Here is a 24705-nt window from a genome sequence, read left to right on the forward strand (position 1 = left end):
GGGTCTTTTACACAGAGCAAACTGCAGACAGAGCGATATCAGTAGTTTATAAGTGTATGCATGCTGTGTGTCTCCTGTATGCTTGTGTGCATGTTGCTCTGTGGACCTTCCTCTAACTCAGGGGATTACAAACTCCAGCAGAGAGCCAATTATGTGCTTTCGTCCTCACCCTGCTCCTCCAACTGGCTTTTCTCTGAACACATGACCAGAGCCGCACCTCTCCCTCTCCGTCTCTCTGATATAAAGCCAGCCTTCGCTGTCTGAACATTTGCCAAGAAGAATGATTGTAAGCACATGAAGAAGTGGTTGAGAACTGGAGTCACTGTCTGCACGTTTGTTCATGTGGACGCAGCTCTACAACTGTTCCAGTCAATTTTCAGTCTCATTGTTAGCCTGGAACCTCTCCAGATGTTTCTCCACGTCCAATAAAATTTCTCAAAAACAAAAAAAGTAGACGCACACCAAAGTTGTCAGAGCAGTTGTATTATCTGGATTTTGCCCGGGGCAAATGGTGAAGTCCTGGTTTTAATGCTGACATTTTAATCTATGTGACTTAAAAAAAAATTGTGGCTAGAGGTGTGAAAAAATACTGATACAGTATTTTATCATGATACTTAGACTTCTGATACAGTATGGATATTTCAACCCCTAATGTTAATTTTTCTGAAAAAAAAAAAAATAAGTTACATTTTAGCAAATTAAAAAATTAGTTCTATGTCACAGTAGTTTAAGTGAAAAACGTGACGCACTTTGTTTTCAAGTTAAGTGTATGTGTGTATGTAACACTGCATCTGACTTTCATTATTTTAAAAACAACAAAAAAATCTCTTTTTTTATTAGTGAACTGTGTAGAATACTGCAGTAAATCACAATATTGTGACATTGTGATTCTATTGTATCGTGACCAAAGTATCCTGATGTGTATCGTATCGAGAGGTTCTTGCCAATACTCCCCTCTAGATCCATCAATGGCAGCATTTAGGGATGCACGATATTATCGGCACAATATCGGTATCGGCTAATAAAAGCTTAAAAACACGTTTATTGGTATCGGCAGATATGAAAATTTCTGCTGATAGGCACAGCCGATAAGGTGCTATTCAGTTAGGATTATTATTATTTTCCATCTGAAAAATAAGCTCCTTGTATAAAATGTAGCACTTCATTTATTTGCACTGCAGAGCTCTGTGTCTGTCACCAGGTTGTTACAGTAGCTCTAAAATAATCAAAGGCAACTTGGTTATGTTTAAAAATGCATTGTACATTTAAAGTTCATGTGATCTAAAGAAATGATTTTTCTGTATTTCAATACTGAATGTCTTGAGTTTGAAAAAATAATACATTTCTTATTTATGGTAAAATCAAATGTTTTATGTGTTTCTTAGACAAAAAAGACCGTCACAATAAGAGTAACATATAAATGCCAGTACAGGATAGACTTAGCTTACTTTACAGTGAAAAAAAACAAACAAACTTGTGATTATCGGTATCGGCCAAAAGGGGTTTTGATATATCGGCATATCGGATATCGGCAAAAATCCAATATCGCGCATCCCTAGTAGCATTTGTAATACAGCATTTATTTCCCGTTTCTCTATAAAAATATGGGGTTTAGAGGCAGCAACTGATGATATCAGCTCAACAATCACACCTTTTAATGTTGTTTTTCAACTGGTTAATATCAGCTTTGCTCTTCATGTGATGTGACAGAGATAATTAGTGCAAAATCAGAAAAGCCAAAGAGAGACGATGAAAGATGCTGCAGTGAGGATGAGTTGCTGTGACTCTCTTCACACAACAACTGGAGGAAACAGCAGAGAAGACAAAACAAGGTGTTTGAACACAGGTGGGCAACAAATCAACAAAAAAATCCACACCTTGTCACATTTGTGTCACTATGTTTGTCTTGTAGGTTGGAAATTTAAATCAGCAATATCAGCCAAAGGCAGCACAGTGCGTTTGTTTACTTTAACTCTTCAGACAGAGTAAGAACCATATTCATTTATTTATGTAATGGGTGCAACTAATAATTCATCAACAAACTTTACAGCTGTAAAGAAGCAGTTGACAAAGCATGCCCCAAGGTTACATGCTGAAGAAAAAGAAACACTACTGCAGCAAACAAAAATAATACACCTGCAACAAAACAAGCCAGGGCTCCTCAGTTTAGCCAAGAGCACATTCATATGAAGGGGCGGTGCCTATGGGACATGACCAATCACGATCAAGCAGAGTGACATCTTTCACTATTACAGTAAATTAAAAAGTGGAAGAATTTCAAAAGCAACCTCCCTGCAAACAGGTAGCAAGCACCAGGCTTAAAAAAGCCAATCACTTCTCCGTTTCAGTCGCAGCATATGGATCCACTGAGCTGATCGGACAGTAGGTGGTGCTTTGTATGCCCTAATCTCTCATCCTAAACAGAATCTGTTCTGGATCAGGGTGGGTGTCCACAGCATGTCAGAGCAGCTTCACACACCACAGGAAGAACCACATTCAGTGTCCTGAAACCCAAGGTTCACCCTGAAGTTACCTCACTGACTCACTGATCTGAGGCTTGTCCTACTGCTCTGTTGTGCATGGTAAAGATAATTCATTCAGGACTTACTGGTGATGTCGTCGAGTCTCAACCTGAGGTAGAGCAGGGTGTGTATAACAAAAAAAAACAAAATCAAAATACTATCTACTCTACCTGGGAACTCATGAACATCAACTATGTTAAAGTGTAGAGGTCGACTGATATGGGTTTTTTGGGGGCCGATGCCGATGCTTTCCAAATTTGGGCAGCCGATGCCGATATGCATAGCCGATTTTTCCAATTTGATATTCAGGCCGATTGTTAAATAAATATATATTTATCACATTTTTGTGAAACGCAGCAATTTCTGAGCAACTAAAAGAAATGTATTACAACAAGTCGTGTCCAGTCCTCTGAACATTTATTCAGCTTTCAAAACAATGAAATATTTTGTCTGAGTAAACACACAATGTAACAAGCAGTAGTAAACATTCACACTCTTCTTAAAATGTCAAAAAAGAAATTTAAACTTATTAATATAATTTCAACAGAAGTATGTAATGTATCCAAGTGGTTCCACAAGTTTGAGGTGCTCGTCTTTTTTGTGCCTGATCAAAAATTGCGTCATTTTATACAACGGATCAAAAATCGGCTTTTTAAAAGAAAATACGGCCGATGGCCGATAGAGACAAATGTCCAAATATCGGCCCGATATATCGGCCGGCCGACATATCGGTCTACCTCTATTAAAGTGTGCATCACCAACTCAAAGAAACAACTGTCAGGATCTGAGCCTGCCTCACTGGACGTTGTAAACAGATTTTAATTAGTCTGCAGACTCGATTCAAATGTTCTGGGATCCAAATTGATCTGCTCTCTCTCCCAGGCGACTCCCACGGCCCACATCCGTGGTAAAAATAGAGACGGACTCAGCGCTATCAGGACTGGGCAGAGAAGACACAGATGAGGAAACAAACGTACAGTATTGAAAGAAAGAAGATGCTTCCATCCTGACTTTCAGCTTCCTGGAATCTCTCCTTATATAACTCTGAAGCTTTGATTCTCTTCCCACACTCAGTGGGCACAGCAGCATTTCTTCAAACACGCAGCTACACACACACAAACATCGGATAGGATCGTACATTTTAGTGATTTTCTGACTGCGTTTTTGTTTGCATTTCGCTCGGCATCATGTACTGAGCATGCAGGATGGGGTTCAAGGTTAGTGGGAAATGCTTATGTGCGAGACACAACATCAGCATGAAACAAGAGCCATAACAAAGACAGGAACCAAGTGTTAGATGCAGTAAACAATAAAATTCACAGAATATCTAGGCATGAACTGAGCCCTAACATCACAGAACTAAAGGGAGACCGAGTGAAGTGACACTCAGACTCTGATTCAGGTGTACAACAGGTAAAATTCCCACCAACTGAAGGTAAACATGCATATCTGAAAGAAACCCTCGATGGCCTCAGGATGAAGCGGTTGGATCCGAGCCATTCAACCTGGTGTAAACTCCACATGATGAATCATTGAGGAGGAATTTACCCGCCAGGTAAGCGCAACATAACGCCAGTGTCTGCTCTTTGAGGGCCTGTCAGGGTAACGTACCCTGAAGACAACAGCAGCCTGGATGTTACTAAACTTACAGCAGCGCGCTGAACTACTAACACAAAACAAACTTGTGGATTTTTCTCTCTGATCCATCCGTGGAGCCACAGATGACAAATCCCTCCATGACAAAGAAAAAGAAACTCTGGTAACATCCCTTCTGGTGAGTCTACACTTTCAGCGCCATGTTTGGTTTGCTGCCACTGAGGGACTTGCCACCCACCCTCCTTCTGCCTGCTTTGAATAGTGTATGCAAAAACTGATCCCACCGCAGAGCAGGCACAATGAGGCGTCATGTTTACATGCAGGAACAACGATAAAATACAACACAGATCTGCATCTAAACAGACGTGAATGTTATTTTGACTGAAACAGAAAAAATCTGCAGGGTTTGCTGGAGAGAGTTTGTTTGAAGCACATGAGGATGTTTTTTTTGGTTATTTCTGGATTTATTAACTATTTCTCAGTAAATAAATTTCATGGACCTCTGGTTGCACCCAAAGTGAGGTGAAAACAAAATAATGGTCAGGGATGCACAAGATTATTCACACATTATCGGCTAATATTGGCTTAAAATAAAATATCAGGTATCGGCCGGCACACCAAAATCTGCGAGTAAAATAAACTGATTAAATAATTGACTGAAGCTGTAGATATTTTTGATTTTTCTGCGATTTTCCATATTTTCCTCCTGTTTCAAGTTAAACTTAAGCAGCATTCTGTAACGTTTATGTATCTGTCTGATTTGGGCACATTAACAAAGTAAACCATGTTAATCAGTTTGGGTTTAATTTAGAGCCTGACCGATAAATCGGGTGGGCTGATTAATCAATCGGGCCGATTATAGCCTGTCACCGATTAATCGTCAGCCAAAATGTAGCAGATTATAAAAATTTTGCTCCGCTGAGATTCTGTTGCTCCTGCTCCTGTGTGTTAATTAATATAAGGCTACTACACAGCGTCTCACTTCATAATGCCATGCAGGATTAACCTGGGCTTATAAATTCACAAGTTATTGTCTTGGTTGAAATAATTTTTGAAAATGTTTCAATGTATTTTGTTATAATTGTATTTATTGCATGTTTTGAAAGCAGCTACATTGTTACTTAAAATCTAGTTTAGTCCTATGCATTAAATGGAAGATGGAACTTTTCAATAGCTAGTTATAATTTGTGTTCATATACAGTATTTATCCTGTGTATATCAATGAATTTATTATATATATCAGCCAATATATTGGATATAGGCCGATACATGGGATATTGGCTTCTTTTTGCCCCCAGTATCAGTATTGGCATCGGCCCCAAAAATCCCATATCAGTCGGGCTCTAGTTTAATAACTGTACAGTTGCACTCCTCATATGTTCCCTGTGAACAGAGGTTTTGTTTACTGACTGTCAACTGTGAAACTGGCCAAATTTTCCCTGGTTGTGGGTAATGTTGTGAATTTTCTCAGGAATAGCATCATCCAGCTTTCAAGTAGGATTTGTCTTTTGGACTTTTTTGTTTGAAAGCAATTGTCAGAAATAAATATACAGTTTCAAGAATATTTTTTCTGATTTTGCACAAAAAAATGAATATTACATAACAAATGTGATAAGAGTATGCACCATGATATGATATGATATGATATGCTTCTTCTGGTATTGGTATCGTTTAAATGAGTTGTGAAATATCGGCATATTAGATATCGGTAAAAAAAGAAACAATATCGTGCATCCCTAATGATAATGATAATGGTCACAACTATTTTGATTCTTTTTTTATTATTTAAATATTCAACTCAGCCCTACTTGATGACAGTCTAAAGGACTGAGATTTTTAAATAAATACTCCCTCTTGATGAGAATAAATATTAACATTTCATTTTTAGCTTTTAGGGGTTAACAAGCAAATAACCGTTCTGTAGTATGACCAACATCAAAGGATACTGTAACAAACAATTCTGTCCTGTAGGCCAGGTCTATATGTTATAATGAAATGAGATTAATTGATGCATGAATTGATACCAATAACATATCTTTATTTAACTACTACAATCACGGCAGAATATTGACTGATTGATTTAACTTTAAGCCTTGTAGATGTGTAATAATATTATCATTAACTTCCTTAAATAAAATCAGATAAGGGAACAGAGCACTGCAGAACAACAGGCCTGGAATGAACAATAATCTGAAAAATAATTATGAATCCTCTCTGATGAATCTCAAATAGCAGAAATGTAAATAAGACCAAATGTCTGGCTCAACCATTGAAATATGACAACATGTGGAATACCCTTTTTAAAATATGCGTGTGAACATACATATATCTAATGTATAAAAATCTTACTGATCTCAAATCAGTAACAAAACACAAACTAAAGTGCAGAAATGTAAATTAAACCAAAGTTTTTTTTTCAACCACTGAAAATTTAAATGTGTGGACTGAACTTTTTTTATTTTCAAATTGCAGCCTTTGCGATTTGAAAATTGCCTTCTGTTGCATTTTGATGTCGGTGTAATTTCGATTAATTGTTCAGCCCTATTAGCTTAAGCTATAACAAGCATAGTAATTTACCTCCTTATGCGATCTTCACTGCTGTTATGGGGGCAAAGTCATTATCATGATCTTAAAAGCAACACTTTCTAACCTTGAGTAAAAACACTGGCTACCACATGCCTCGCATACATTCCCAAATCTGACAGCTATTATAGAAACCATGTGGGTCGTTAATCCCAGCTTCAAAACCAGAAGTGCGGTTAGAAAAGCTTTGTAAGAAACTTGCCAAGGACATACCTCGACAAGAAGAAAAAAAGTTTTACAAGATGAGGGGGCGTGTTGAAACAAGAGGGGCAAAAACCTCCTCTCAAAGTTACTGAAAAACACTGGTTTGGTCGAGAACACTGAACACTTTGTGGAAGATTATTCAGAGAGCAGGGCAGGACAAACTGAAATAACAGATTCACAGATAAATAAACAGAATTTTAGGCTTGCAAGTGGAAACAATTTGCACTCAGATGTTACATACTTGAGTGGATTTGCAACATTTTCAGCTCATTGCTCTGAGAACAAATCTTCAAGTTACATTTGTTTGGTTTCTCTAAAACTCAATCTTAACTAGAAAATTTCAACATTATTCTTTTCCACATTTATACTGCTTTGTTTTTCTCCTCCCTGCAGCTTTTAGAAGACTGTTGGGAAAACACCAAATCAGAGCAGCAGCACAGCACCAAACTGTTTTAGAGAGAAGAGTTTTTTATTTGCCCCTGAGGTGCAGAGGCCTATATTTATCAGAGCCGGGAACTTGGAGTTTTGGAGCAGAGCAAAGAGCAGAGAGCCTTCAAATTTCCAATCAGACCAGCTCTGGGTGGGCAGGATTTGGTCCTGTGATCACGATTGTTCCAGCAACCCCTCCCCCCTGCCTCCCATCCTGCTCTGGTGTCTGTCTCCGTCTACATTATTTCACTATAGTCCGCCTTTTATGTTGCTGCAGTTGCCATGGAGACCACTCTAAACATTTCTGGAGCAAGAGAGAAGGGAGATCAGGAGCAATGGCTTGACATGTACCACCTCCAACGGGCAGATGCTGTAAATGAGCTCATACGTCAGCCGCACAGATACAGACAAGCTGATAAGACGTGAACTTTATGCACAAGAAAACCAAGACTTCTTCTTCTTTAGAAGTTTGTGAAAAAGAGACACTGACACAAGTTCAACATCCAAAGAGGATAAGTTATTCCATCAAAATCCAGCTGCTGTGGTTTGCTCGACGCTTGCTACGCACCAGTCAGATGTCAAACAACTGTGAACAACAACTGACCAAATGGCACTTCCTAAACAACCAAAGTCTGTTTTGGCTCCATCCTGAACCTTGACTCATGTTTCATATGAAAGATTTAACTTCAGCATAGGTTGTTTTTTGAGAAGTCGTTCGTTTCTTTGGTAAAAATAATCTTTATGATACTTATTTCTTCTAGCGAACAGGAAAATCTAATTTCTTTCACATTCAGAACCAGAGTGGTCATTCACTGCTGCTCACTGCTGTCACAGTTTAGCTTCCCCATATGAGGTTAAAAAAAAACCTTTAACCAGAGGCCCCAGCCCCACTGACCCACTTCCACTATCATAAAATATGGAGGGTCTCTGTGTGTGTGCAAACACAACACACCCACACACACACTTTCCACAGAGATGGTCAAAGTGTTTCGGTCATTCTAGAGGTTAAAAAGCTCAGTGCTGTTCCTCTTTTCAGCAGAGATGTAAAACTCTGCTGCCCTTCTCAGAATCAAAGACCACTCCGACTGAATGTTAGATCTTGAGATTTTATTAAGTTAAGTTTGTCTCGTGGCTACAGTAGACAGTTATTTTTTATTCAATTAAGATTGAGACATAAGTAAAAGTGGGTTGTTGTCCTTGAATACTTAATATGTTTGGTAAAAGCCGAGAAGGAAAGTGAGAGCAGCAGTGAGGAAGTGGGAGCTCAGAAAACCCCAATTTGTTAAAAAAAAAAAAAGGAAAAAACGTTTTCATTCTGTTTACAGTGTCTGTTGAATGCACAAAATAATTGAAGTCCATGTTGTTTCCCTGCGTGTGGGCAGCTCCACAGAGATGATGAAAGAAACAAGCCACGATTGGCTGCCCTCCTCTCCCTCTTTCTTTCAGACTGCTACAGAACTTGTCACTGCTCTTTTGAGTTTCGACAACAGATGGGCCAACGGTTTCTGTCACCTGACCCCGTCCGTCCGTCTCTGCACTGTGCAGTCACTGTGGGCCACAGAAACGTGCACACACCCACTAAAGTCTGAACATAATCAGCTGTCAGGCTTTCTGACAGGTTGATATTTATATAGTTAGCCGGGATGCTCGGACTCAAAGCAGAGACAAAGACGTTTAACTGCCATTCATTAAAAGGTAGAGTCTGCTGGATTTTCTTAGAAAAATAAAATGTCAACTTTTACAGAATAATCCTGCTTAACTGTCACTTCTGGGCCTCTATGCATGTGTGTCAGTGTCTGTGTCTGCATCAACCCTCTCCTCTGCCTGTATGTTGATGTTTCGGTTGTGTCAGGACATTTGGACATTTCTGGGCGGAGAGTAATTGGTGTTACCTCAGCCAATCACAGCACGCCCAATGCGCAAGTGACTTTGCATGTTGATAATAGTCAGTGTAAGAAGTTATCCTGAGGGGGTACAATAGTGGACGTAGCACTGAGCAAGAAAAACACAACTTAAGTGAAATGAAAGACCAAACAGATAAATACCTGTGATTAGCTTGCGCTAACATGACAAGTCAGGTGCACAGCTCTCAAGTCTCTCCCGCGTAGAGATGTGATGCTACAAGTGATTGCTGGGCTAATGAGTGTGTTTACGTAACTGCAGTCGGAGGCTGTGAGTGTGTGCTGCTGCTGGCACTGAGCCAAGGAGGAGGATCCCAGTTTGAATTTGTGTTTACCAACAAGTAACTGAAAGTCCTACAGACCCTACCTTTAAGAAGTTATACCAGGTGAAAAAAGTTGACTGCACAACAAATAAAAACTGTAACAAACGTCAAACAGTTTTCTCATTTGGATGGTTTCAGTCATGGCAGTTTGTTTTACTGCTGCTGGTTTATGCCCAAGTGCTCATTTTAGGAATCTTCTTCAAATCAACATGAAAAATCTGTCCTGCTGAGGACACAGAGATATCTGACCTTTTATTTATAAGAAGCGTGTCTAAGTTAGTAGAAAGGGTCTGACGCAAGTCCTGCAGCTTTGCCCGCCAGATTGTCTCTGTGCATGCCTCGGCTCTGGGAGGCGGTCTGTTGGCTTGATATTACACAACCGGTGGAAATCAAAGCATGTTGTCAGTATATGATGCAGCTGCACAAGAATAACCCTTTTCCATATTTATATACAGACAATGTTTTGAAAACTTAATGCATGAATTTAACTATTAAAAAATCCCTGTTGATCTTTGTATGTTTGAATGGCGCTCATTGTTAAGTAAAAAAAAATCTATACTTCAAGAAAGATTAGTCACATTTAAAAATCTCCAAGTTGGATAAAAAGTATTTCTCAAGGGAGATGACAATCATTAGCTACTAAGCTGCAGGACACACAGGCTAATAAAAACCACAGACCTCTAAACTAGCTGGTCAAGAAGCATTATTAGCGTAATCCTGGGATCAGGGCCCTGGTTGTGCCTGTGAGGTTCATTAATAGCTTCTCAGCTGACTGCATTCAAAGGAACACGATTAGCTTGTTCCAGCCTCTCCGTCTACCTGGCAGATTCCAGCGGCGTGTCAAACACGCTCTTGTACATTCATCATCTTTCATGGCCTCATTCCATTGTGAGACTCATGAGACTGGTTATCATGAGGATTTCAGATTACTGGAATGAGCTTTAAGTGCTGCAGAAGTGAATTGAAATCATGAGGATGTTGTTTGGCTTTTGTTGCTGGATAAGTAATGGCTTACCTGCTTGTTAACGGCTCAAAATAAAAACACTTCACGATAAAACTCCCAATTAGCATCACCCATCTCACAGTGAAACTATATGAGCTGCTGACATTAAGTATAGAAGCAACGGTCTTGTATTTGACATACAATTACAAACGTGCCTGGGCCTGTTCAACTGGATGAAAAAAAGCTCATAGTACTGAATGTCTGTTGTCTGTTTTCACAACGCGCTCTGCATTTCAAGACACAGTTGTAAACATAATGAGAGGTTTAAACTTGATTTTTGTTTTACAAGACACGCTTAAACTCCCGCCTTAATGACCGAAGGGCTCGACACAATAACTCTTCCTTTCTCTAGAGACAGAAAGTGAGTTAAGTACACAGCGAGGTGGTACCTGAATTCCTGACCCACACACCTGAAGGCTTTTCTCTGTTCTGAGAGTCTCTGACATCGACTGTGACAGAAGGGAAGGAAACAGCATTCCTGCACATGCACAGACATTCCTCGCTAAGTGTTGACCACACCTATGGTATCATCTGTGATGACTCTTGAGAAACAATGGATGCATGAGGAGCAGGTTTGTTGTGTATCAGAGATAGCGCCTTTATCCTTAAATGTGCTACACAGTGAAAAATCTGGAGTTTCTCTGTGTTTTTACCCTGCATGGTTCCCCACTCCCCACTAACAACTTAAACACACACCAACTGAATCATGAGGCTGAGTCATCAAAGCCACAACCACATTTTTTTTTTTAGAAAGTCAGAGTAACTGACTTGAGGAACCTCGAAGCGAGAAAACAAAGTAGTCAAAAGTAAATCTAAAACATGCATGTTCGAGTTTGCTCCTAAAACGTTGGTCTAACTAACACTTCAGTGGGAAAAGAAGAACAAGAACTAGGAAAAACTGAGGAGCTGGCTGACATTACACTTAAACAGTATATGTTTTTAAAAAAACTTCATACAAAGTAAATAATCCAGGATGCATGGACTGAGAGATGACAGACAGGCAGGGTGTAACTGAAATGCCACAGCTCTGACTGTTCAACGTGCAGCCTGCCAGCTGAGCACAGCCAGCACTGAGGTCTCACCTGAGAGAGTAGGTATAGCCGGTGTTCTCCGGAGCACACTGTGGCGGCGTGTACGTGTGCAGCTGAGAAAAATCCATGTTCATTCTTCTTTGTTTAGACTGCAAGAGTCAGGACGTAAGGGATAGGGATCTTTAGCCAAAGCTGACATGGTGGACGGAGGATGACAAGCACAAACTTCCACACACACACACACACACACACACAAACACTACGCATGCACTGCCTTGTTCAGCCTGTCTCCTACGGTCAAATCAGTCCTGCTAATGAGCTCAAGTTCCAGCATTGTGTAGTCTATCTTTAAAACTGTTTCAGATCTGCATCCACACATTAAATACAAAACAGCGCTGGTAAATTCCTTCCCTGTCCTAAATAAATTCTTGCGCTATCCACTGGGCTGCTCTCCAAAAACACCCCACCACCAGTTACTGCTATGCTGTACAACAACATCAGAAAGCCCAGGCCCTAATGAGAGCTGCCGGACATTCCCTTTCCCCTGGAACACAACAATGCTACTGTGGACAAGAGTTGGCCGACCTCTTCCTGCATGTTGGCTCTGGCTGGTTGCTGACGGAGGCTACAGACGCCAGAGAAGCTGTAATGAATGACTTGTCTCTTCTCCTCTGGTCGGCAAACAGGCAGGGAAGGCTGGTGGAGACAGGACAGGGAGAGTGACGCTCTTCCCTCGCGTTGTATTAAGCAGACTCTTCCTGAGGACAGCTATTCCTTCAGTGACTCCTCGGATAAGCTCCACGCACTGAGAGAGCAGTATTATGAAACCAAGTACAACAGCAAGGGGTGGGGCTGGCATTCAGGCAATGGGCGGGAAACCACTCGTCTGAGGGTTGAGCTTCTCATAATGAAAACTCCCTGTGTGAATATTGTTACCACAACACTCTCTGTTGCCACTTTGATAGGTTTTCCCCTGGCTAAAATTAATGCAAATAAATACTAAACTGTTTCATCTTATCCCACGCTTTTTAGATTCATAATGATATGTTCTGGTTCACTGACTGTTCCAGAGAACTGCTGATTCACCTGAGTTATTTCAGAGGTTACAGTTTGAGTGGCTGAACTGCACTGTATTAGACATGTCTGCAGTTCTTTTTTTATATGATCTTAAAATTACAGATACAGTGATGTCACATGCTGAATCTGTGTGCTTAGGCCTGTCATGATAATCAATAAATCAATTAACCGAAGGATAAATAAAAACGTCCTCGGTAAGTTTTCCAGCCTCGATAAACTGACACGTGCATGCATGTTTGTTTTCCTCCTCTCTTTCGGCCAAAGAGGCTGAATGAGAAGATGGCTCACTACGTCTATCTTTCCTAACAACGGAGTGCATTGGTTCTATAGCGGATTTATAGCGGAGTGAGCATCTGTCAAAAATGCGATCTTTGGGGTGAAGACGGGGCTGCTCACGTGTACACACGGAGAGAGCTGAAGCGAGCGTCCTGAGGGGTAAGGAGGAAACACACGCTAATGTGAGTGATGGTACGAAAAATACGGTTCTTAAACCGCCTGCCACAGTCCCAGTGTGGGAATATTTTGTTTTTTTTATCAGAATGAACAAAGTGTGAGCTCATGAACACCAAGAGCTGATATGTCGCATTCGTTTGAAAATAGTGGCGACGAAGAAGAAGAAGAAGAAGGGGAGGTGCAGCGGAGCCTTGTTCTTTGACAATTCGCTCTTCCTGAGGCTTTTGGTCTGCAAAGTAAATAGAAATAAAAGCGTCAAATGGTGGGCGCTCAAAGACAGCTACATTGCCAAAGAAATGCAGCCCTTCAATACGGTTGAAAGCCGAAAATGTTCAAAATGTTTGACAGACGGATTGACTGGGAAAAAGTACATGATACAAACAATTCAGGAACTGTATAAACTCCCTTTTATTTAGGCTATAGTTTTTATCGTTGTTTTTTGGGGGGGATGTTCGTTTTTTCTTTAGAGACAGGGTCTATGTTTTATTGTTTTTGATTAGTATTAATTATTTTCATTGACATGTATTTTTTTCTAAAAGAGAGTTCATTTCATTTTCATTGTATTTTTTTCTCTTTCTTGTTTGTTAAATTTATTATATTTTTTGTTTAATTTATTTTATTTAAAAGATCCTGACCTTTTAATTACAGTTAAATACTCTTCAGAAATTAAAGTTTCTTGCTTTTGATATGGTGTAGTCACTTTGTTATCCCATTTATCATAATTACATCGATGAAAAAATGGAAAAAAATCAAAATAATATTGACAATAATATCGTTTATCTGCAATAATATTTTGGAAAATTCTTTTCTAGCAAAATTTGTTACCATGACAGGCCTATGTGTGCTGGTTAAAAAAAGTCAGATACAGATTAAAACCATAGGATCCTCAACCTCTAGTTACACTACAGCTCACATTCACAGCGAGTGTTTGATCATATTGCATCGTTTTTTTCACTAAGGTAAAGTATGCTACTACAGGCTTGATAATATGTTGCTATGAAAAGGCGTGGCTGACAATTCACTTGCAGGTTTATACCAAAGTTCAACCCTTGCCTTGCTCAAAAGATCAGCACACACCTGTTCAAAGTAGCATCAAAACTAGCCGTATTAACCAACATTTTAAAGCATCCAACTGGTCAAAACTTCTACACCTTGTTGAGTAAGGGATTCTCCCGCCCCTTGAAGACGGGAGTAAAGAAAAAAATGGGGCAGCAAATAAAACAGATGGCTTTTCAGAAAATCCACCATCAAACCTTAACCCATAATCTTAATCAAATCCCCATGCCGGTCTCCAAGCCGGAAAGAGGGATAAACAGAAACAAACATCCAGAAGCCAGACGACAACTTTGATTCAGACAGGATTAGCTACTTCTTATCTGTCAACTTTTGGGTGAAAAACTAAATGTGGAGACTCAAGTATCAAAAACCAATATATCAAAGGGTTTCAGCTGTGCTAAAGCTGCTGCATGTGTTTCTGTTATGATCCACTGCGTTTACCTTAGCATGTGACTTCAGTGAAATATCTATGAGCTCAGGACAAAAGAGACAGACCCAACAAAAACAGGCTGTTATGGCATCCACTAAACCCTAATCTGCAACCTAAAATGCCAAACGGTGGAATCTTCCCCGCAGTTGGCGGCTGTAGTTACCACACGTCTGTTCAGCTGGCTCCTTTACGCAAACCACCTGCGACGAAGACGCAAAGTGCTACTGACGAAACAGCGTCCACACTGGAGACGTTAAAAACAAATATCAGTTTAATAATAACTGCAGATACTATTGGACCAGATGACATATGAGCCTTGTCACACTCTCATATTGCCCAGTGCTAAATTTAGACGCCATGAATTTAAACAACGCCAGAGAGCACAGGCTTGCAGGCTTCAGCAACGACGCGCATTATTATTATTATCGCACCGTTATATTTCCATTCTCAGTCAAGAACGCAGCTATACAGACTGGTACTGCTTTTAACTGTTACACTGAAAATAAGTAAACATCACCCTGGAAAATAAGGCCCGATGTGGCGTTATTTGTTGGTAAAGGAGCCCAGCAATGACTAACTGGATCTGGATAAAGCGAAATCACACATTCACAGCAGACAACCGCACTGCTAACTTAAATGGTGTAATTTATCTTGTCAACTTGCCCGTGTAGTAGTAGTCCATGGATGTTATTATTCATGAGAAGGTAATCCAAAGGGGAAATATCCAAACATTACTATCATAAGAGATGCGCAAACTTCTGCCAGCATCCCCGCGCTCGGGAACTCGGAGGTTAAGTATTATTGCGCACCAACAGATCCGTGACGATATTTTTCCTGCAGAAAAACACAAAAGTTTGCATGTAGCTTCTTAGTGTTATGCTAGTGCACAACAAGCAGATTTCCAAAATGGCTTCCCTGGCGTAACAAAGCCAGAAGGATAGCAGGCGCCGAGCTGATCCTCCCACTCGCAGGCCGGCCCCCCATTGTCGGCCAGGGCGCACTCTTTAAATCTATTGGTGGACAGCAGCAATGCCGCAACGGCATGCACCGGACTGCTGCTGGAGCTCCGTGGATCCACAGGATCACACTTGTGTTTCGAGAAGAAAACCCTGAAGGACGACTCGACCATCAGTTTATGTCCCCGTCTGACGTCAGCCACAGAAAAATAACTTCTATTGCTTCTACCTGCGTACATGATCGATTAACAACAGCGCAGCATCAACCATACAAATAATACAAAATGAAAACGGTAACAAATTAATAACTATTTATTAATGTGAGGATTTTACGACGCTATCCTAGAAATTCTTTCCAGAGCCTACGGTGTGGAGGAAATCTGATCCCTGAAAAAGATGAGTTCAATTTAAAATAATAAAGTTTTGAAAAGAACGTTTACATCCAGAGAATGAAAAGGGCCACTTTTTTTATTTGTTTAAACAAACAAAAAAGTGCCATGGCTTCTTTGCAAACTAACTGGAGTTTCTTGCAAAGACTGTATGAAACTTTTCAATTGTTTTTGCAACCTAGGATGGCACTGTTACAATACTACACTTTTAAACTGAAATCTAATATGAGGGGGAAAAAAAGAAAAAACTGGGGATGGGAACCTTTCACATTTGAAACGATACGGTACCGATGCCCGGTACCTGGCAATCGGTGCAGGTACTCAACGGTACCACTTTTGGGTACTTTTTTGTAATTTATGTGGTAAAAAAATATCAATTTGTTTATATATATATATATATAATTTTCTTTTTTTTTTTTTCAATTTAACATGCTAATTCTTCCATATATAACCTTGCAATGCTGTGTTCATGTCCAGCATGGAAAGTCGTCTACGCTTCCACTCCCTTACAGTCACAAAGATGCATTCAGGTCCCTAAACATGGTACCTTTTGATTTTACATGAATTGGTACCCGGTACTTTTGACAGAATTCGGTTGGTACCTATAGAAGTACCTAATTTGGTACCCATCCCTAGAAAAAACACACACGCTGTATCAGACACTGATTGGATGCCACATCAAGAAAAGTAGAAATCAACATTGAGCCATTTCTTATCTTCAAATATCAAAAGTTGGAAGCAAGTTTCTTCACTGTCTAAAAGGACTGTGACAATCATCGAGGCAAATGAGCAAATGACAAGGAAATAACCACCAGAACTATTAGAGGAGATGAAAAACCGTGCGGATGAGTATTACATAGCCTATAGCTGCAGGAAAATTTGATTTTTTTTTTTTAAAGGTACAGAGTGTAACGTATGGCTGTGACAATTTGCTTTTCTCCCATTCCTGCTGTACTTCTTTTCACGATACTTCAATATTTCCGTTTTTTTTTTTTTAAATATTTGCTCTTTTAACACCAGAGCATGTGAAAGGATAAATGATTGTAATGATGTCTACAGACAATATCAGGAGCCATATTTTACCAAAAATTGTACATCATGTGAGGAAGAGATAAACATTTCGCCCTCTGCTGGAGAAAAAGGGTAACTTTTTCCCAACCCAGCTTATAAACAAAGCCTAAATAAGGGGTTTTTAATTGAAAAAAATGACCTTAGAACCAAAAATGCAGATTTAAAATTCATGAGCAAAAAAATAAAATGCTCATGTGAAACATTTTTTCCTCCCACCCTTAGTGTAGAGATTGAAATACTTGGTGATATCTAGCTTTCAAATTTAAGATGGATATGCAGCTGTCCTGATCAGCCCTCCTGTCAGTGAAGTAACCGATTTTTTGGGAACAAGAAGCTCCAGTGATTCACAATGATAAATCTAGACCTCCGTCTCATAAATTTCAAGATGGCGCCGGTGTGTTTGGCAAGCCGTCTGCTACGTCTGCTGCTCCTAAAATGCTCTGTCTTTTTGTTTTTGTTATTTCTAACCTTTGGCACTGAACAAACCGAGTCTCTGTTGGTATACGATCGCCAGTCTCTATTGTCTCTCCGACACAATATAAGAGATTTAGGAGTGTTTGTCCAAGGTGGACAGAATACTCTGCCCCCGCTCTTGGCGGGGATCCCGCCTTACCTGTACCGGGCCTCGACCCTACCTTCCCGGCGGAAACGTCTCCGTCGCCGCGGCAGACGCGGTGGTCGGCTGGTAAAGCTGAAGCTCCACCTGTTGGATTCTTCGTTTGTCTCGCGGACAAAACTTGGATTATTCCCTCCTTTCACTGTGCCCCGGCGCTTTCTCGATTCCATAGACGTCTGCCTGGTACCTGTCACCGGTTCACTTGAGGTAGTCCTGCCCCGCCGCCTCTGCTCTCTTCGACTCGCTCAGCGCGGGATAAACCACCGGCTCCTGAGGACGCTGCCTCGGGCTCCAAGATCCGGACCACGCGCCCCGGCTCCCACCAGGATCGGCCTGGTAAACGCCAGATCTCTGGCGAACAAAACTTTTATCCTGAGGGATTTCTTCACCTCCCGTGCCCTGGATTTCCTCTGTGTGACGGAAACTTGGATCGGTACCGGTGAGTGCAGCGCTCTGGTCGAGCTTTTACCCGTCGACTGTTCTTACTTTAACTCTCCGCGGACGTCGGGTCGCGGTGGAGGCACGGCGACAGTTTTTAAAAATGACTTTAAATGCAAACAGCGCACTTATTCCTCCTCATTCTCAAGCTTTGAGGTAAATCTCTTTGAGGTGGGTCGCTCCGATCCCGTGCTGTGCGCTGTCATTTACCGACCTCCTAAGTACAACAAGGACTTCATCAATGACTTCTCTGGTCTCTTGGCTGAAATCATGCCTCAGTACGACCGTGCCCTGTTTCTTGGGGATTTTAATCTTCATGTGTGTTGCCCCGATAAGCCGTTGGTGAAGGACTTTTTAAGCCTTATTGACTCATTTAATTTGGTGCAGTGGGTGTCCGGTCCCACACATGAACATGGACACACTTTGGACCTTGTCCTTTCCTTTGGCTTAACTGTATCAAATCTGGAGATCTGTGACGATGTGATCTCTGATCATATGCCTGTCTTGTTCGAAGTCGCTTTTTCCTGTGCAGGTGTTAAATCTGGCGCTCCTGTTCAAAGACGTCGGATTCTAAACTCTTTAACTGCCGGTCGTTTCTGTGCGGCTTTTGATCAGCTCTGTGTGTGTCCTGCTTCTGTTAGCACAGAGGAGCTCAACTCCTGGCTTTACTCGTCCTGTCGAACCATACTGGACTCTGTGGCTCCAATAAAAACTGTGCAGCCAAAGGCTAAATCTGAGCCCTGGTTTAATGAAGAGACCCGAGCAGCTAGACGAGAGTGCCGCAAAGCCGAGCGAAGGTGGAAGAAGGACAAGCTGCAGGTTTCTTTTCAAATCTTAAGGGATAGTTGGCGCTGCTACCAGAACACTGTTAAAGAAACCAAAAGAGTTTACCTTTCGAACCTCATTGAGACCAATCGTCATAACCCACGTGTGTTATTTAAGACCATTGACACTGTTCTTAATGCCCCACAGCCTGTCAGCTTGGAGGCATCTCCTGACTTGTGTAATAGCTTCCTGCACTTTTTTATTGATAAGGTTGCTACTGCAAGGACTCTTATCATAGCTCCTTCATCTGATCCCTCTCACCCTGTTCCTTGTTCTACAGCTCTTGATGAGTTTGAGCCGGTGTCTTTGTCGTTCTTAGAAGATCTGGTTGGCCATATTAAGCCATCTGGGTCCCCCCACGATGTTGTCTCTCCCAGACTATTCAAAGAGGTTTTCCCTAGTATAGGGCAGTCAGTTCTGGCTATCATTAACAGCAGTCTGTCTTCTGGGGTTGTTCCCCTGAGCTTTAAACATGCAGTGGTGCAGCCTCTTCTTAAGAAACCTGGCCTTGATCACAGTGTGCTTGCCAATTTTAGGCCTATTTCCAAGCTTCCCTTCATCTCTAAAATCCTAGAAAAGGTTGTTCACTTTCAGTTAAAGTCCTTTCTGGATGATCATGAGGTCTTAGAGGTCTTTCAGTCTGGTTTTAAAACTCTTCATAGCACTGAGTCAGCTCTATTAAGAGTTTTTAATGACATCCTTCTTGCTAATGACTCTGGTCACTATGTCATTCTCGTTCTGTTGGACCTAACCGCAGCTTTTGACACTGTGGACCACGATACCCTAGTGGCTCGGCTAAGCCATTTAGTAGGTATTGGTGGTACAGCATTGCTGTGGTTTAAATCATATCTGGCTGATAGGAGCATGAGTGTAAAACTTGGTAACTCAGAGTCCAGCCCTGCTCCTCTGCCGTATGGGGTACCACAGGGGTCGATTTTAGGGCCCCTGCTTTTTTCTTTGTATTTACTGCCACTGGGCTCTATTCTCAGAAAGCATGGCATCTCTTTTCATTGTTACGCTGACGATAGTCAGATTACGTGCCGTTGAAAAAGAGTGACACTTTCTCTGTCACACCACTTCTGGCATGTCTTGAGGACATCAAGGCCTGGATGTCTTTGAACTTTTTAAATTTTAACGAGAAAAAAACAGAAGTAATGGTGTTTGGTCCCAGTGGCCCGTGTGACCCCCCTCCAGTTGACTTGGGCCCTTTGGCAGACTATTTAAAGCCAACAGTGTCAAACTTGGGTTTTAAGATGGACAGTGATTTTAAATTGGATCGTCAGATTAGCTCAGTAGTGAAGTCCAGCTTCTTTCACATCAGGCAGCTAGCTGAAGTGAAGCCTTTTCTTGCACAGCAGCACTTTATTACAGTAATCCACGCTTTTATTACATCTCGGCTGGATTACTGTAACGCACTGTACCTGGGAGTCAGTCAGGGCTCCCTTGCACGTCTCCAGTTAGTGCAGAACGCAGCCGCTCGGCTTCTAACTGGAGCACGTAGGAGGGAGCACATTACTCCCATCCTGGCCTCCCTCCACTGGCTGCCTGTGCATTTTAGAGTCCATTTTAAGATCCTTTTATTTGTTTTTAAATCTTTAAATGGTCTGGCCCCCATGTACCTCTCTGAGCTACTCCATCCCCACGCTCCTTCTCGGTGCCTCAGGTCAGCTGATCTGCTGCTCCTGGAGGTACCGAGGTCGAAGCGTAAGCTCAGAGGGGACAGGGCTTTCTCTGTAGCTGCACCCAAATTGTGGAACGAGCTGCCCCTCCACATAAGACGAGCCCCCTCACTGTCCGCTTTTAAAACAAGTCTTAAAACCCATTTTTATTCTTTGGCTTTTAACCCACCTTGAGACTCTGCTCATGTTTTAGTGTTTTTACGGTTTGTTTTAGTTTTTAATTAATTGTTTCATTGTTTTAATTATTTTTAGAACAATGTCACAATTTATTTTACTATGTGCACCTTTGTTTTAATGTCTTATTTGTTTTATTTACTCGTTTATGTCTGCACTACTTTTATGTACAGCACTTTGTTTTCAGCTGAGGTTGTTTTAAAGTGCTCTATAAATAAAGTTGAGTTGAGTTGAGTTGAGTATATTACCCTCCATTTATCAAGCTTAAACCATGAATGTCAACACAAATATGTTTTCATGCAACATCCCCTCTCTTATTATTCTTCATTGTCTTCTAACCTGTGTATTTTGACACACTCACTCACAAAGTAGCTGTTAATAGTGTGTAATTTCTGTGCTACATGCCAGTACCTGCCTCAAGATTTAACATATCTAGAGGCAGATTCACATGTCTATAATAAAAGCATGAACAACAAAAGACTATTAGATTCCAGTTCCACCAAGTCTAATCTTCTACATGCTGCTAGTATAAATCATGCTGCACCACTAATCAAAATTTGCAATCCACCTGCCAATAAGACAAAAAACTTCAAAGGAAATGTTCCGCCTTTAATACCTAAACATTAACCAGAGATAATGTGGTCACTGGTGTTATCAGTTGTGTCTGATTAGGTAGGGATGAAGCTAAAGTGTGTCAGGTCATCATCTGATCACTCAATGAAGTCTTCGTCACACAGAAACTCATTCACATGAAAAAAAAAAAGTTTTCAAGACCTTAAAATTTGCACAGTGTCACACTTTTGATGTATTCTTAAACTTTATAAGAAAACTCATAACTTTTACTTGATCATTCACACAGTGCAAGTGCAGTCGAAGCTGTCACTATGTGCCATAAAAGTCAAACTCTATAACTATTGTTTTACCTGATGATGTGTGGATGTTTTGTTTCCTTGAGTTCAAAGTCCAACAGGTATACAGCTGAATAGTTTCTGCTCCTCTAGCTGTGAAACTTGACTCCAGAGCTCTATGCTCAGTGAAAAACAAAAAATGCCTCCTTATGTTTGACTCACAAGAGCAGAGGAGTCCTAGGGTGAGGCGCCATCTACTGGACAATGGCTCAACTGCTTTCAAAACCAGTCAAACATTTATCTTTGAAAGTCAACAGCAGAAGCCGTTTTGATTTCTCTGCCAAGGAGTAAACAATAGCACAGTTCACATCCTGTTAAAGCAGAGATAAGATAACACCACCATAAAAACTCTCATTCAATGTCCTGCATGCAGGTGTATAATAAGAATAAGAAAAAGAAATACATGTTTAAAAAAAAAAATCCCCACCCAGTGCAAAGTATCAATTCTGTTATATAGTTCCTGATTTATGGGAGACAAAACCAGTGAGAATAAAAGAGTTTCAAGCTACTAGTTCAGAAAAAAAGGCCTTTCCTGGCATTCAAGCCTCAGCAAAAGGTCACAAGATAAATCTGAGGAGTCCTAAGAAGATTAAAGGGAGAGAAAAGACGGAAAAAAAACACCTCCATGTTTAACTCTGCAGTCGCTTTCCAGACTTTTCTCGAGGCGTTTCGAGTACATCCTCAATAATTTGACAACTCAGAAATTCAAACCATTTGTATAATGAAATTCAGTCTCAGGTTTTATATGAGTAAAAGTTTTGCAACATCTCTGTCCATATGGCACCAACCACATACAGCTAATTTTCAAATGTTACAAGTAAAAAATCGTGGTGAGGCACAAGTTTAATACTCATCATTTGTACTTGTAACAATGCTTATCATAAAGAAAATACATGCTGTAATGTTGCAAATGAAGTACTATGGCAGTGGAGGGAAAAGTTAAATAAAAATCTTCATTTATTTTTAGTTCGTTTTGTTTGTTTTTGTGAGACAGAAACTGAAGTGAGAAAAAAAATAAAATGAGAAAAGTGTCTGAAAATATTTAGATGATGCTGCTATTCTTGGCTAATTGCCCTTTAGGAAGCAGGACATGTTTAATCAACCATTGGCAAATATTTGTACCAAATGCTATTAATATATTTTTTAAGTCATTTGCCTTAAGGGTATTTTCCTGCAATTTTGCAAATACTTGAAATGGTGACTTTAGACAACATGTCTTTGGAGCCCCTTGAAAAAACATTAAAAAATTAATTGGTGCTCCTATGTTCCCTTTTTAAGTATACTAAGAAGTGCACATGTGTATTATTATTTGATATTGTTCACTGGAACCAACCTAGTAGGGTTAATATAATTTATGACTATATGTCCTGCAGTGGGCCACCCCAGTCAGAACAGTGTAGACGCGCCCTTGTGCAGACAGATAAGGACTCCAGTATTTGTCTGCTGTTGTAAAGATAAAGGAAACGCCAATTGTGTACAGTTTGTACAAACTTAACTGTTTGCAAAGTAGTTGCAAAAGCCTTGTGAATACTAAAGTTTGACAGAGTGGTCAGTTTAATGAAAAACTGTCCATATACAGAACCAGAACGTTAGTAGAGGACAGCCAAGCCCACCGCTGAAAGGAAAGCAAAAGCAGCTTCCTCTTAGTGTAGACATGTTTTTAACGCTGAAATGTCAACGGAGACAGTGTCCACGAATATAAATATGAAATAAGAGTACAGGAAACTTGGACATGCAAAGCAGAAGTGGAAGTAGAGGTATAAAAATGTGGTGGCGCGCGCACGTGAAATTCATGTACGCAATTATCAACAAAAACGTAGAACTACTCACGTGTTTGACACTGACAGCCGAAAACCTCCAAGACGCTGAAGACTGTATAACTTCCCAGACCTGCAGTAAAAGTCACATCCAGTTCGTTAACTTATCACGGCCAGTTGTACATTTACTCTTTTGAAAAAGGGGACCTTGCTCTAACGTTCGCCTTTCCCGCACACGGTCATATTTTCCGTTGTTCCGCCGGCGTCACATGCGTCAGTCCGTATATGGTATAAATGACCATATATGGAACAGCCAGGTTGGTTGTCGTCTGATGTTTAAATTATAACAGCGCCATCTAGTGGCATCTGACGGGAACAACAACTCCAAGAGAGCCACCACAACCACCTGAAGTGGCTTAATAGTATTTCATTTATTTTATTTCATTTTATTTTTATTGTTTATTTATTCATTTTTCAATATTTCATTGTTTTAGCCCTAACGTCAAACTTATTTGTCCCAATTATTCATCAAATTTTACTTATTTTTTACATCAAAATTTGGTAATTTTGTTTTCCTCAGATAAATGTAAATTCATATGCTCTGTTTAATGTGCATTAATTACCAAACTTTAAGTAAATTGGGTGACTTATCTGCTATGTATATATATATATATATATATATATATATATATATATATATATATATATATATATATATATATATATATATATATATATATATATATATATATATATATATATATATGTCTTGCTATTTTAAACAAAGGAACAGTAATTATGAAAAAACAGGAGGGAGAAAAACTGTTGTTGTTTTCATACCTGCATGACATGAAAAGTTGAGTACAATTTATTTAGTAAAGCGTTAAAATCACTGGTTAAGTTCTCACAGTTTGGACACACTGCCTCTACTTTGTGTGACTCTCTCTGACATATACCAGTTTCTTTGAAAGACAAGTGTGCTCAAAGAAAAGCAGCACTGAAAAAAAAAACATGAACATGTTTATTTCTTATTTGCCACTCATAATCATTTGGTAGGAAACTCAACAGCATCCTAGGGGGAAAAAAAATATTATTTTCTATTCATCCACTGGTGCAGAAGATTTGAGTCAGTGTTTATCTGTTATTTGATTTATCTTTCTATCTCTCTTCTTTATCATCCCCTAACCTCCTATCTTTGTTTTTGTGTCAACCAAGTATGTATTGTTCTCAGAGCTACAGTGGCAAAACTTGAATAATGACTTCAAAGTGCTTTGACACCCTATT

At 40.2% G+C, this 24705-nt stretch overlaps 1 protein-coding gene across 8 annotated transcripts in view; it reads right to left on the reverse strand.

The window, feature by feature from the left end:
* Positions 1–23676, reverse strand: part of sun1b (Sad1 and UNC84 domain containing 1b) — a 42917-nt gene extending 19241 nt beyond the window's left edge. For 6 of the 8 annotated variants that reach the window (XM_074697507.1, XM_074697506.1, XM_074697505.1 and 3 more), the window contains exons 1-2: positions 12178–12408; positions 11644–11741 (exon numbers count right to left, since the gene is read on the reverse strand). In XM_074697507.1, the coding sequence (XP_074553608.1) occupies positions 11644–11741; positions 12178–12189 (110 nt within the window). In that variant the 5' untranslated portion in view covers positions 12190–12408. Of the gene's footprint in view, positions 1–11643; positions 11742–12177; positions 12409–15271; positions 15539–23494 lie in introns of those variants that run through there. The other 2 variants (XM_074697500.1, XM_074697503.1) reach the window with 2 other exon arrangements.
* Positions 23677–24705: the final 1029 nt, after the last annotated feature.

The sequence above is a fragment of the Halichoeres trimaculatus genome, unplaced genomic scaffold, assembly GCF_033239565.1.
Source record: "Halichoeres trimaculatus isolate MK-OKI-2021-1 unplaced genomic scaffold, fHalTri1.1 fHalTri1_scaffold_20, whole genome shotgun sequence".
In the NCBI taxonomy this organism is placed as follows: domain Eukaryota; kingdom Metazoa; phylum Chordata; class Actinopteri; order Labriformes; family Labridae; genus Halichoeres; species Halichoeres trimaculatus.